Here is a 15,000-nt window from a genome sequence, read left to right as displayed (position 1 = left end):
CCTATGTCGTTGAGGAGAAAGACCCGGGTTCAGGCTGGTCACGTCGCACTCCTCGACAAGCAGTTCGCCACTGGGGTAGAGTTTTGGCATAGTTAATCGAGGCACTGGTTATGAAACCTTAAAACTTTCAAAAGCGACAACAAAGTCGCAATCGATGTTGAATTGACCGTGACAGTGCACAATCTATTGTTTTCGCTTGGCATGGGCTTGCATATTAGTAGCATAATTTAATCGAAAGATTTGATTGGTTAAATTCTTAAAAAAGGGTGTGTTCTGTGCACCATCGAGGCCAAAAATTCAGACAAAAACATGAAACAAAAAGACCTGTTGAGTTTCATAACCATCTCCATGCATCAACTATGAGTTTAGGTTATATTTTGATCCCGCAACTGGGCGAAAGCATATTCGTTTGACAAGGCAATTTTTAAAATAAATAATCGTTACAATTCAGTGTAAGTTTTAACAAAGTCAAAAGAGCTGATGTTATATTCCCACAGGAGTTGAATTCCCACATAAGCGGTGAAGATTTTGAGACTGATAATGCCTTTGATGTCGAGTGGTGATCAACGTTTACCAAAAAAAAAAGATTTCGTTTTGGTATCTAAAGTTGCTTCTACAGAACATACACTGTCATGAAAGAATACTTTATTTTACCGGCGCTAAAAATGTACGTACTACTTGTGTAATAACTGAAACGCTAAGCTGTGTTTAGTTGTAAAAATATCTTAACGACAATTTAAAGGAAAGGAAAGGTAAAGGAAAGGAACTTTATTTAAGTGTCTAGTCGTTCTAGCGCTGGAGCACTAATTGGGGACACTGTAGGCTGAGATTAACAATTAAGGCAAATCAAGGGAAACGTTGGTTTTTGAGGGGAGGGGAAAACCTCTCGGTGCAGAGTAGAGAACCAACAAACTCAACCCACATATGATGCCGACTGTGGTGGGAGGCGAGTGCTCTCACCACTGCGCCATCCCTGCACTCGCAGTTCAAGCTTGCGACTAAGGAATCACTTTATTTAATATTCGAAATAAAAACGAAAATTAAAGAACAAAATAAAATACCTGCACATGTTCATGCAGTTTGTTTTGAGGTGGATCCTCGACATATAAACATGATACCGCTGAACATGTTTGTTTGCCATGGATAAACGCGTGGTTACGAAAACAAGGAATGACCTAAAATGAGCTACTATGGTATCTAAAATGACCTAAAATAAGCTACAACGGTATCTAAAATAAATCTAGCCGTCTCTAATCACCTAAAATGAAGTAAAACAGGCAAAACTAATGTTACAAATAATTTTACTGATCTCGCATGTAGTTTCAAAACAACAGACCTTTTCACGGTTTCTGACGCCATATTGATTGTGGGCAAACACAGCTTAAATTACAGTGAATATATGGGAATTTTGCCGAAATTTGAACCATTATAAATCCTTTACCGGTAATTACGTGGGATGCATATCATGCATACCACGGTAATAATCTAGTTAAGATTTTTTTATTTTTCATCGTAGTCACAAATGTGCATACCCCAGGGATAGTAGATTACCCGCTCGATAAGAATCCCGTATAATGCAACCGTAACCTTCGCGGCTCGAACTTAAGTGAATATTTACATAGAATGTATAAAAAGGGGTATAGTCAGACTTTACCTTTACCTTATAGTCAGATAATTAATAAAAATATCTTGATTAATAGACAAAGACAAAAAATAAAACAATAAACACATAAACAATAGAATAAAACCATGAGATAACACAGGTTTTGTAATCTTATTTCACGATCATAAACCAACTCAATTGCAATAACTAGTCCAAGTATGCTTGTTGAAAAGCCAGGTTTTAAGTAAGCCTTTGAATATAGATATAGAATGACTTGTTCGGATATTATGAGGGAGTGAATTCCACAGCTCAGGGGCTGCACAAGAGAAAGCTCTCTTTCCATAACAGTTAAGATTATAAGAGGGCTTAGGCAGAAGATGGAGGCCAGAGGACCTTAGAGTCCTTGAAGGTCTATAAGGTTTGATTAAGTCAGACAAATAAGACGGTGCACAGTTATTGAGGATTTTGAAGGTGAGAAGTAAAATCTTATATTGAATTCTTTGCCCAATGGGTAGCCAAATTCTGTAGGGTACGCAGAATTGGAGTTATATGTTCGGATTTGTGAGAAAAGGTGAGGACTCTAGCTGCAGCATTCTGTACGAGTTGTAGCTTTTGCACTGAAAATTTAGACAGGCCATAAAGAAGCGAGTTGCAAAAATCCAATTTAGAAGAAATGAATGCGTGGATAAGTGTCTCACAGGCCTTAACGTTGATATGTTTCCTGATTTTGCAAATGTTTCTTAAATAAGAAAAGCAGGATTTACAAATAGCAGCAACATGGTGTTCCAGAGACATATCCTCGTCTAGGATAACGAATTGTGATAGTATTGAGCTGTGCTGATTGTTGAGGCCCCATTAGGAGAGGGAGGAATCTAAGCATCCCGTATCCCTAAATATCCTGACCCATATCCCGTTAATTCCTGTGGTTTGTATCACTGTAATACCAGTTCGGTTTTTTAAATACCCTGCATCCTATTAATTTCTCTCCGTAGTATCCCATATCCCTATAGGTTTTTTACCTAAATCTCCTGTATTCCTGATAACCCCTAATAGGGCCTCGTTGTTTCCACTGGATAATTTAGTAGCATTAATAATAAGAATTATTAAATTCTCAACCTCGGATAATGCAACTCTCGTGCTCTGATTCGTTCACTCAATCTCGGTTATCAGCTCATATACCTTAGTTTGACCTTATATGGTAAATGATGGCGCTTAGCGTTGCTACACTAAAAACGTTTACGCCAGAAAGCGAAATTTCTTTCGGTATAAAGCAAAAGAAAAACGTTTTTGTGGAAAGTTTGGATCACTTTCGAAGCTTAGAGATACGCGAAAAGGTAAGAAATGTTTTTGTGATGAGCCTGCGTCTGTCTGACCACGAGGTATTACACAACATCGCATCTTCATCAACTTTTTTCGATTTCGCTAGGATTTTCTCGCTTTTTTCGCTAGTATTTCGTACTTCTAAACTTTTGGAGTTTAATTAATTTAATAAAACAATTATTCCATTCGCGCTTGTTGGATATGAGAGTGGTTGTAGCCAACTCGGTGCTACGCGCCTCGTTGGCCATTTACCATCTCATATCCAACGCGCGTTCATGGAATAATCTGTAATATGACGATCAGAATCAAGTTATAACGACCGTAAATGAAATTTGTAAATTTCGTATAAACCCTTGTGAACAAAATTATGCAAATTCCCGCGAAATTTGAAGCGACATGAGGAGATTTCTAATATCCAATTTTTAGACGTTGTGCCTTGTGCGATGATCTAATTTTCCGTCGAGTGAATGATGTTAATAAAACGACTAAAAATATTTTAACATTTTTCAAATCTGTCTTTTTGCAGCGGAGTTATAGAGGTTTGAATTTGGCCAAAATCCCATACATTCACTATAATTTAAGCCGCGTTTTCCCCCCAACCAAGATGGCGTCAGAAACCGTGAAAAGGTCTACTGAATAGACTAAACATTCACGTGACAGGGGTTTGTTTGGGGGGAAGAGAGGGAAAAAAAATGCCTTCCTCCCATGAGAGACATACAGAGACAATTTATTTTATTGAGAGAGGGCCTGATTTTATTGTTAAAAGGTATTTGTAACAATCACTCTCGCAAACGTTGACAAACAGCGGGACTAGCATGTCACGCAAGCCTTCTTATCACCCGTCGTGGAGATGACGGTGCGAAAGAAAGCTGTTCGCCTGGCAACGCAGTTGTCATTTGCATATACCAGAAACCCATAAGGGTTGAAACGTGTAACGGCCCCTTGTGTGCTAGGAAACAAGCTTCTGAATATTCAATTTGATAAGTACCATATTTGGAACATCAAGAGCGAGGGGTTTCCAAATATGGTACTTAGCACTGAAACATTCAACCAGTCAGTACGCACTGAATATTCGGAAGCTGTGAACGCGCGTTACACGTTTCAACCCTTATGGGTTTCTGCATAGACCTGACAGCGTAAGTTTGAGTTTGCCCGGCAACTTGGGTTTGATTGGTGCAGAGTTGACAGCGTAAAGATTATGACTTTACCCAGCAATGCAACGCTGTTTTAGTTAATTTTAGGTGATTAGAGACGTCTAGATTTATTTTCGACACCGTTGTAGCTCATTTTAGGTCATTTTCGATCATTTTAGGTCATTCCTTGATTTAGTAGGGATTAATGTCTCGCTTGTTTTCTTGCGCGACAAAGCCTTCTTTCTTTCAAATTGTTGCAAGCTATTATAAGCATTCTTTGTTATCACTCAGTTCGATCCAGGATTCGACTGCTCACTTGAGCTTCAAGTCGGACCTTCACACGGGTAAAAAATCAAACGACGCGAGTATATTTTCTGTTGCGTCTGATCGATTAGACGACAACTTTTTGCCTTTTACGTCGAATTCCGTATGAGTAGTACATAAAATACCTTGCCGTGAAACATTTTCTCGATGGTCGTCTGGCCACAAATTCAAATGCGTGCTGATTCCCTTGCTCGCAAAGATGACAAAGCCTACATTGCTACCCCTCCCCTAACACACAGTTAGTAAACCTCCCAGGTTTTGTGAGACACGTGACCAGCCTCAACCAGGGTCTTTCTCCTCAACGACAAAGGACGCAGTAAAGAGAGACCCTGGGAACGAGGTTGGTTAAGCATGAACATTCAACCTTTTAATAGTTTATTTGTTGTAGCGCTTTTTACTGATTATTGTTGTCTATTTTCTAATTTACTTCCTTCTTATTGAAAGACTTTTGACAAATACCATCAGTCAGTGACCTTTAAACAGAAAATCAGGCAAAGTAAAGACCAATGTATGGGTTACCTGAATGCCACCTTCTTACTGTTTTTCATGTATATTGATTATAATTATTTTAAGTATTGTTTTGATAACTTGGAAGTGTTTTATTGTGTTTAACAGTTGCATTTTCTTTGTTTAGGATGACAAAATTGGAAGTGGAACTGGTAGATGGAAGGGAAGACAGCTCTTTGTCTGTAAGAGGGATCATGCTGCATTTGTCGATATAGAAACTGTCATAACTGAGAGAGATTTTGAAAATGACCCTGGAGAGGGTACGACTAGGGCAACATCACAAAAGCAGGATAAAGAACGAACTGGCTCAATCAAACAGGAAAAAAGACAGAATGACGAAATGTTTCCAAGGTCATCGAGTTATGATCTTAATGAAACTTCAGGTAATATGTGCTGTCACACGGTTGCAAACAGTAATACCTACTTTTGAAGAATAATTTGTTTGTATATATATGAAGTAGGGGCTATAGACCAAGGGCGGGTGAAATCTTTCTTCGGAACTTCACCGAATATACAATCTTGCATACTTGTAAGTTTGACATTTTAAATTTGTAACCGGGCTGAGATCATTAACCTAAATGATGTTACTGATTTCAAGTTTTCAAGCGTAGACAACGTGAGAAGTGAGGCAATATGTTTTAGTTTTTTTTCTCACTTTAGTGACATCCACCATTCAGGAGTCTGTTCACTATTTTGACTTCGATTGAGAATTCCATGTTTTGTTCGGCGTTAATATCTCACCTTTCCTCTCAGATAAGCTCCGTTTTACCTTAGTTTTCATTTAGTCAAAATTAAAGGAAGATACCTGTTTCGGTTTTTTTAAAATTAATGCACCAACCACTACCCTGCAAGCAAAGTCTTTTTTTTTTTATCTTGTCGCTTTTTGCACAATTGGTATCTCCAGAAACATGCCATTTTGGTTTCTCGAATGCCAATTTTAAGTCAACTAAACTGGAAATATTATGACGCAATTTTGACTCGTTGGTGTACAAACAAAGAATGTAAGTAAAGCCGTTCTTGTACAGATAATTGACTACACATTCATGTAACTTGCGATTTTATCAGAATCGTCTCCTGTTGATATATATACGTCTTTTTTGTTTGATCCAGGAAACCAATGTACACTTTCATCGGCATTTGAAAGAGCCAGTTAACCAATTTCTCGGCTTTTCTTTCGTTGTTTGGTTTTCAAAACAACGTTACAGGGAAGCAGGAAAGTTCGTTCGACCACATGGCCACAGAACTCGCCAACGGAATCACGAATTTCTCTCTTCATAAAAAACTTTCCAGAGATTCAAACCAGATTTTGGACACGTTATGATATGTTTGAGATGGTATATGAACCTTTATACAAACAAAATCAAGTTGCGCCGTCATTGTAAGAAAAACGGTGAAAAACTTCTTCGTGCGCTAATGGCGGATCAGTCTTAAGGACTTTGCGCGAGCTCCGCGCGATCACGAAGGAGTCTTCACTTCAAGCATTTAACAAGCAATCAGATCACGACTTTGGTCGGCCACCGGAATTCTTCAGAGATTTTTGGTCAGGCCCAATTTTAGCGAGCGACATGATAGCAGAACATTATGAGCGAAGCTAAAAATGGGCCTGGTAGCAGGTTAACTTGAAGACGAGGATTATGTAGATTTGATTAAGATATCTTATCCAGATTTTAAAAAAAAAAGCTCTTTGCACAGGATGAACAGATACTTTGGGAACTAGTGAAACTGGAAATGAGAATTTTGACCATCTCTTTCTCTAAAAGGAAAGACAAAATAATAGCACGTGTGAACTTTTTATACAAGGCTCGACAATACAATTTGCGTAAGTGTTTCTTTCAGATTTCAGTCTAGCCATTATGTCATTGACCTATTTCTATAACTTATTATCATTATCTGCATCATTATCATTATTACTCCTTACTACCAAGTTTTTACAACATCCCTGTTTACTCGCACAGGAAAGGAAAAGGCAAATTTGGAGAGACAACTAGAGGTTTTGCAGCAGCAGTTAAGGGAAAAGGAGGAGTGCTTAGCGAACTCGGAAAGACGGTTAATGGAGATGGCACAGAGGTTTGAAGAACAAATCAGAGAAAAAGAAGAAGAAAAAACAAACCTTGAAACGCAGTTGGGGATGAAAAATCAAGCGTTAAGTGAGCTAGAGAGAAGCCTTTCAGCAGCTCAGCAAATGATTATTGAACTGCGTTGTCAGGAATCTTGTGATTGGGTCATTTCCCGTGGTGAAATCCAGGTAAAGGATAAATGCTTAGGCAAGGGAGCCTGGGGAAGTGTCAACGAAGCAACATATTGTGGCTGCAAAGTAGCTGTGAAACAAATCCATGAACTGATTCTCTCAGATCACAACAGACTTTTGTTTGAGAGAGAAATGAACATTGCTTCAAGATGCCGCCATCCTTGCTTGTTGCAGTTTATTGGAGCAACAAATGATGAAGGAAGTCCTTTATTTGTCACTGAGCTCATGGAAATGAGCTTGCGAGCTTTGCTAGGGCAACGCCAACTCTCGGAAACAGAAATATCTGTAATTTCTTTGGATATATCTCGAGCACTGAACTATCTTCACCACATGAAGCCTTCTCCCATCGTTCACAGGGATGTCAGTAGTGCAAATGTGTTGCTATGGCGACAGGGTGAACAGTGGAGAGGCAAAGTGTCAGATTATGGCACTGCTAGATTTGTGCAACAGACCATGACCTCAGCCCCTGGTGCTCCGATTTACAGTGCGCCAGAGGCAGTTTCTTCCAATCAAACATCCAAGGTTAGTTTTTTTTATCGATAAATATACATATCTTTGTATGTCTTTGCAGTTCCTGACCTTTAAATTATCATGAATAGACAATATATATGTATAGATGTACCACATGTGTGGGACATTTGGGGTGGCTTTGTAAGCTTAACCTCCATCCCAGACATCAGCACTGCAGTGATGAGGCCCAGAAGGCCGAAACAGTACTGTCTAATTTCTAAACAAAAGAAATGAGCTGTCATCGTGTTGTAGACATGTTAGGAAATTCATGTTAAAAAATGTAAAGATGCAATGACATGCCTAGACGTCACGTAGGTATCCGCTGTTCTGTATTTCAAATTTCTGTGATTGTAACCGTTATTTCTGGCAGTTGCCTGATGATTGCTTCGCAAGAAGCATGAAACTCAGAGTTGCAGTAAATGTTCAAATAACCTAGCTCTTGGAGTATAATTATTCATAGCTCTAGCTCTGCTATTGAGCACTTTATAGTAGATGAGGATTTCTTTCCACTTTTTCGGTTATATATATATATATATATATATATATATATATATATATATATATATAACCCTAACCCTATATATATGAGAGAGAGAGAGAGAGAGAGAGAGACAGAGGGAGAGAGATTGTTCTTGGCAAACGAAAATCGGGCGATGATAATATTGAAGGTCTTCAGTTCTTGAAACCAGTTTAATGAAATGAGACTGAGGGGTCATTCTGAGAGGGACTCAACAAAGCTTGCTAACACCTCTTTGCACTGTGATTATTAGAAGATATACATTAGTATTTATTTATAGAAAATTATAATGAAATGAAATTAAGGCGAAAGACTGTAAATGATGGAAGTCTTAGGGTAAAAGACTGAAGCGTGCGTGGAACATTTTTCTCAAAAAATGCCAAATTTGTTGATGTGTTTACATCTGAGTGGCTGGTCGGTAGCCATCCTTACAATTGTCTGTGATTTCTGTGACTTTGGGAGGGTCTTTTTAAAGGTGATTTGCTATGAAACTTCACACTCGGAAATGTCCTTGAGACCTTAGCGTTACTCCAGTTATGGTGTTTTGATGTTTAGTGCGTGAAAGTCAATTTTCAAGATGCTAACAATACGATACGATAATTTCATTTAGAAAGGGAGATGCAATTGAACTTTCATATTTTACAAATTAACGACCCTCTAGCAATTCCACGGAGGACAGACCACATCTGACTGTGGACTCAATGCCCTACTCTTTGCGCCAAGTGTGTGGGTTCTTTTACGTCCCACAGGGTTATGAACATTGAAGGGTTGCGAGATGGGGCCTACAGTTTATCGTCCTTATCTGAGAAGACTAGAGAGTCTAACGCTTTCCCCTGGGTTATTTAAAGACCCTGAGTGCTAGTCTGGCCGGAGGTTTATTTTATTCCCGACCTCTCGCACAGTAGTCCAATGCTCAACCAACTGAGCTAACCGGTCGCCGTTAAGCACGGTCCTCTTACAATAATTACAACCCGTCTTACTGCTTATATTGCAAGAGACATTACTGTTGCTTTTCTCAGGTTGATGTGTATAGCTTTGGTGTTCTTCTGTGTGAAATGTGCATTGGGGAAATGCCAGATCCCGAGAGACGTGAAGAACAAGTTCTTCTTGTAAGAAACCGACTCTTCCGGAATCTGGTGCGGCAATGCCTTCAGGCTGATCCTGCCATGAGACCAGACATGGCACAGATTATCCAGGAATTCGAACAATGTGATGGAACTGATCAGCTGATGTAACACCTAAAATCTCGTAAGATGTCAATTTGCCTAGATATTCCCTAACTTGAAGAGAGGTATAGCAACAACGAATAGAAAATATTAGAAATACAATATCATTTAACAATTATTCCGTTTTGTCCCGGGAAATTTCGTTTCCCGCACAAATTTCACAGCTTGGCAACACTTGACGCAGTCAGTTTCCATATTATGTTACACGGAGTCATAATTATAGTATGTGAGCTGATTAACAAGATCGAGTGAATCAGTCAGAAAGGTATAATCAATATCGCACTATCCGAGCTCGAAAAGCTAATTAGATATGGAATATAGAATAACATTAGAATGCAATAGAATTGATTTTATTAGAAATACAGTTTTCGCAAGGGAAACGAAAGTCATAAGAAAAGTGATATAATACGATTAATGAACGAGTGATTTTTATATTAGATAATGTTGTGGTAGTAAACTTGATACAAATAATTGGGCAAGAAAGGGAATAGAGAGGGAAAAAATCCTAGAGTAAGGGATTAGAAGTGGAAATCTCACAAAGTTTTTTTTTTAAGAATAATATTAAATCATTAAATAAACGCTCAAACATGCGCAACATTTTAAATCATAAATAAAAATCTGTGTTTAACGTGCTAAAGTGCGCGCTGCACTGAGATTTAGAACTAGGATAGACCTACAATGAGAGTGGGATAGAAAAGAATGGAATGGAAGGTGAAATGCGGTTGCGACCTATTTCACTTTTGACCACTGAAACAATAATCGTTTTTGTACTCGCCTTACAAGCGTTGCACAAATGTGCAAAATTCAGAAGAATTTCTTGTGTAAATTTAATGCATGGAGCAATTCTCCAAAACATTTAAATAGGTCGTGATTTCTAACGGCGGTAGGGATAAATAAGGTAATCTTTATTTTCACACGGTTAAGTCGTCAGCTATTTGATGCAAAATTACAAAATTACTGTACAGAGTTAAATGTTTCTAAAATAAGTTGCTTTCCACGGATGCTGTTCCTCAAAGTATCTGTTTGATTAAGTCTTTTAATTGCCCAAGGGACTCTGCACGCCTTAAGTTGCAAGGAGGGCTGTTCCATAGAATGGCGCCACTGAAGGTAAAGCTATTTGTAATAGTACGCAGTAATCGAACATTTAGTTTATTCCTAGAGTCACTTAGGTTGTATGCGGTTTCTGCTTTTTTAAAATCTAGAACATAAATAGTCTGTGGACAACTCGTGTAGAGATTTGTAAGCCATTGTAGCTCTTTGAATTTGCTGCTGGCGAGCCGAAGTTCGAAGAAATAACCCGCATGCCGGTCATAGTTTGAAAAAGTCAAAACACTGGCTGCTCTATTTTGTAGCTTTTGTGACTTATTCTACAAAGTTATCCCATAGGTTCCCCAAACAGTATAATTGCTATAATCAAAGCGTTTTTCTGTCAGAAATCGGTATATTTGATATAAGGTTGCTTGAGGAACAAGGTGCCTTTTTACTCGTTTTCAATTGAGTGTCGAAAGTAATAAGCGAATTACTTTGGTTTTGCATTTATTTCACTCAGTGATTGGCTCAAAGTTCTCGCGCCATTTTTTCAACCAACCAGAAGTGAAACCAAAACCAATTGTGGCTCGCGCGGTCGCTCGCGCGTGCACATTTTCCCGCGCTTTGTGTCGGCTACGTGAAATTACTTCGAGTTTTGATTGGTTTACTGGCTTGTCTCCGTCCTTTTTGATTGGCCAAAGTAATTACTTTGGTTTTGGTTTTACGACACTCGTTCGAAAACCACTCTATGGCCCCAATTAATGACAAGCGATTTTGTTCAGTAGCTAGTTTCTCGATATGGCTACTACAATCAAGTTTGTCATCAATGATCACCGGTTATTTTGTGATAGCGACTTGACTAACTTGAACATCATTGATTGAAGTGTTGGGAAATCTCTAAGAGTACGTACTTAGCCTCTGAAGCTTCAGAATTTTCAATATTTCAATTAGGAGTTAGATGTTAGAAAATGTACTAATTCGTAACAATGCTTTTTAAGTGATAAATTTCGTTTTTTATATCATTATCAGGCTAAGACTCAATGTTGTTATGGTTTTGCTAAACGTTATAGAAAAGGATATTTTTTAAACTTAAACCGAACTCGGTCTCAGTTTTATAAAAATGAATTCGACTTTGATCCTTTGGAGAGAATCACACTGAAAACCCTGGTTCTGTTCGGTGTGGTAATTGAGGAATTTCGCATTTCGAAATGTTGTGACATCGTGTTTTTCCTAGTACTTTCACCAGTTAAGTGAATAGTTCTCATTTCAGAATTGACAGAAAAAGGGGAAGGAGCCACCAAATTAGCATCTATCAAAAATACCATACTACACTTTGTCCCTCCATAAGCATTGTTTCCAGTTTCTTTTGGGACTTACAATGGTCCCCAGACAAGATAAACACAATGCTTATGCAAAATATTGGAGGGACAAACAAAGAGTATTACGGTATTGTTGATAGTGGTTAATTCCTTTTTGGGAGCCGTAACCTCCCAAAGAAATTGTTCACGAATGACAACAGATAACGTTACGATAAACATCGCTATTGTGGACATTATGTTGTTGTCATTTACTTCCCAATTATTTCCTAAATGTTGATTCGCTGTTGAAACAAAGGGTTCTTTTGTTTTCGTAAATGGCAAGTTTAAAAAACAGGAAATGTTTGTAAACAGTGAGAATCGCAATAAGAAATTACTTTGGGGAGAGTGATTGTTTTTCACTATCAAACGTGTTACCCCAGTTGCTTTTATATATATATATCTTTTTAACATAATCATTTTTTAACGTATATTTTTGTATATTTCTGTATTTTTGACGTAGAATCGAAAACTTCGATGGCGACCTCCCATGCAACATCCTAAAAAGGAAGGTGTTTGCGAGACTCAGTTCATCGTTGAAAAAAGGACAGGCGTAATAATTTTATTGAAAAATACAGGAGCTTATAACAAATGGTCCCCCAGCTTTCTTTAATCCATGAAAGTAACATGTGGTGGTTCATTTGTTCAACCAAAACTGTAACAACCTCAATCCTTTATTACTTCCGCTTGGCCTAAACGCTACTTTGTAACCTGAGAGTTCGTAGAAGTTTAATGATGTTCCAGTAATGCTGAAACAAAGGATTGTAATTTGTGTCTTTCTCTGACACTTTTTTGTAAGATACAGGGAGAACGTCGCTTTCCGGGTTTTCGAGTGCGTCTGTAGTTTGATATATTATATTTTCCTCGTAGTAAGTTGTTATTGCTTTGGTGTTAATATAATTGCTGTTACTAACACAATAAAAGCGCGTTGAAACGGGAAATACTGAGTATGTTCTTTGATGGATTTCACTGAGTTTCGTGAGCCTTTGTCCTGAGCTAGCGTTTACGTGAACCTGCTGCTTGTAACAAAAGAATGAATATTAGAGACCTTTGTCATGGGAAACTTTGCGGTTAGGCGTTTCTCAGGTTGACAGGGTTTCGAATTTTAGGGAGGCGTTCGACTTTCTCGCTAAACATGTCTTTCGTCAAGTCGAAGTGCTTCACTTTTCGCCCCTAACAACATGAACATCTCATTCATTCTAGTTCAAAAATTTATCTTGCACACCGTACGCGGGCATAAAAACCTATTTCTTCCCTGTAAACGTGAGGCTGTTTAAATTTTAATAGGAAAAAAAAACGTGCCGTTAATCGCTTACCGTTGGGTTCAAACGTTTGCAAAGAGCTTGGTCACGTAACATCCTCAGGTTGGCATCACTTTGTCTAGTATCTAGTATCTGCCGATAAGTTCAAGAAATAAGGCAGCTTCTGCAAGTACCGGAGCCGAAATTACTTAAAACAAAAGAAACAAAAGACCGAAAAGAAAACAACTCCAAATAAAGACTAATCCCAAGTGACCGAAAACACAATGCTTTCCGGTACTTTCGGAAAGACCCAGAAAGAAGCACGTTTCTTTGATTTTTGGCCAAACGCTAAGTGCTACGTGTCGATGTTAAAACTCTATGTTCTGAATATCTTTGGTGGGTTTCGCGAATTATAGACTTTTGGGTCTTTGGCGTCGTTTGAAAACTTGAGAAACAATAATTACCGTCAGTTCAAAAAATGCCCCTTATATTTATGAACCGATGAGAGGTCGCTCTGCTTGAGGCTGATAAGGACAGGACGTAAAAAAACCACGTTTGCACCAAAAACAAGTGTTGAAGATCACACTCTATTCTTCATGCCTTGTGTACTTTATTTTTAGTCTTAGACGGCGTAGAAACTGAAACTTGATAAATAAAACTACAATATTGTAGTCCCAATCGAAAAAGGCCGGTAAAAATAGTACCGGGACAGTGATAATTAATTTTGAGAAAGACGGTTTTATTATGAAAAAGTCGAAAAATGATCCTCAGTAGATGCCTGTATTTACGGAAACCGGAAACGGTTTCAATTATTTCAACAGCAAGATGGCTCGGTGGTTGTGTTCGACGAAGGAGAACACATCGTATCGTGTCAGTCCCGCGGGATGTCCCTCGGGTAGCGATCGTGATGCCACACGATTTTCAGCGTTTGGACGCCAACATGGCCTCGATCTCATCATCGGGGGGAAACACCGTTAAGCTCCCTGTAAGAGGAGCTCTTCTGCGCCTCATCAACACTCCACAACTTGTGAGATATGGTGTTATGAAAATCTAACATGTAACTGGCGCAGCCTGTAGAACTCGCATCGGAATAACATACACGGGAATAAAGGAACCGTGTAGATAAGAGGCGCCTATTGTTTAGGGAAGGAATGTTCTCTTTCCAAAAACATAATTCATTCAGAGTTGAAACCGGCAGGGAAATTTTTCCATCCCATGTAGGACTTCTTAAAATATCAAAATGAGAAACCTTGTCATAATGCGAGTAATATTACCAAAGACGAAACCCATTGAGATAATCTTACCGACAAACTGGGCCAATTTTCTAGCGGTACTAGAAGGATACTGAGAACGAATTGAATCAATAGCCTGTACGACACTGAGAATCCTAACTGAAGGAATGGAAATAGTGGCTAAATCAATACAATAACCCAACCAGACTAAACAAGAAGTTGGTTGCCAAATCGATTTACTATATAGCTAGCATTGGGTAGGAAACCCGAACGCTGAAGCGAATTCTCAACAAATAATGAGGTAGCTTCACAGCGAGCGAAATCACGGGTGGAACCAAGCCCGTCGTCAAGGTAAACTGTAATTCTCACAGCATTACTTCTCCAATACCTGACGAGAACACGAACAACCTTAGTAAAAATATAAGGAGCTGAGGATAGCCCAAAAGGGAGAACTGTAAACACAAAAAGCTTCCTTACGCCATTAACAACGCAAATGATGTTCCTGCAAAATATCAATATGGTGGTAGCCAGATTTGAGATCAAATTTAAACATGAAATGATCAAAAGGAAGATAAACACAAGCGTTTCTAATATCCTCAAACTTGAACTTCTTCTCTCCAAATATGTTTATTGACATGCCTGAGGTCTAAAATCAACCTCTTCTTGCCGCCACTCTGTACGGAAACAGACAAAGGATTGACAACATGAGGAGGGCTAGAAAATTGAACAACTGAACCTGACAAAATAAGCTCTTG

At 38.6% G+C, this 15,000-nt stretch overlaps 2 protein-coding genes across 2 annotated transcripts in view; both read left to right on the top strand.

Moving 5' to 3' along the window:
* LOC137983080 (ubiquitin carboxyl-terminal hydrolase CYLD-like) overlaps window positions 1-186 on the top strand; it is a 12,056-nt gene extending 11,870 nt beyond the window's left edge. Inside the window, exon 2 of the mRNA XM_068830298.1 lies at window positions 1-186. This exon is cut by the window's left edge and continues 437 nt beyond it. Within this exon, the coding sequence (XP_068686399.1) occupies window positions 1-13 (13 nt within the window). The 3' untranslated portion in view covers window positions 14-186.
* Window positions 187-5,018: 4,832 nt separating this feature from the next.
* On the top strand, window positions 5,019-10,880 carry LOC137983000 (probable serine/threonine-protein kinase DDB_G0271682). The gene is made up of 3 exons (XM_068830194.1): window positions 5,019-5,270; window positions 6,843-7,657; window positions 9,182-10,880. The coding sequence occupies exons 1-3, from the start codon at window positions 5,228-5,230 to the stop codon at window positions 9,395-9,397; spliced, it is 1,074 nt and encodes a 357-aa protein (XP_068686295.1). The 5' UTR covers window positions 5,019-5,227; the 3' UTR covers window positions 9,398-10,880.
* Window positions 10,881-15,000: the final 4,120 nt, after the last annotated feature.

This window comes from Montipora foliosa, chromosome 1 (assembly GCF_036669935.1).
Source record: "Montipora foliosa isolate CH-2021 chromosome 1, ASM3666993v2, whole genome shotgun sequence".
NCBI classification, from domain to species: domain Eukaryota; kingdom Metazoa; phylum Cnidaria; class Anthozoa; order Scleractinia; family Acroporidae; genus Montipora; species Montipora foliosa.
This window is presented reverse-complemented; position numbering and strand designations above follow the sequence as displayed.

Excerpts from the sequence above, each read along its gene's own strand:
- LOC137983000 (XM_068830194.1), top strand. The coding sequence starts at position 5,228 with ATGTTTCCAAGGTCATCGAGTTATGATCTTAATGAAACTTCAG. Across the intron at positions 5,271-6,842 it reads TGATCTTAATGAAACTTCAG|GAAAGGAAAAGGCAAATTTG; the intron begins GTAATATGTGCT and ends TTACTCGCACAG. Across the intron at positions 7,658-9,181 it reads CTTCCAATCAAACATCCAAG|GTTGATGTGTATAGCTTTGG; the intron begins GTTAGTTTTTTT and ends TGCTTTTCTCAG.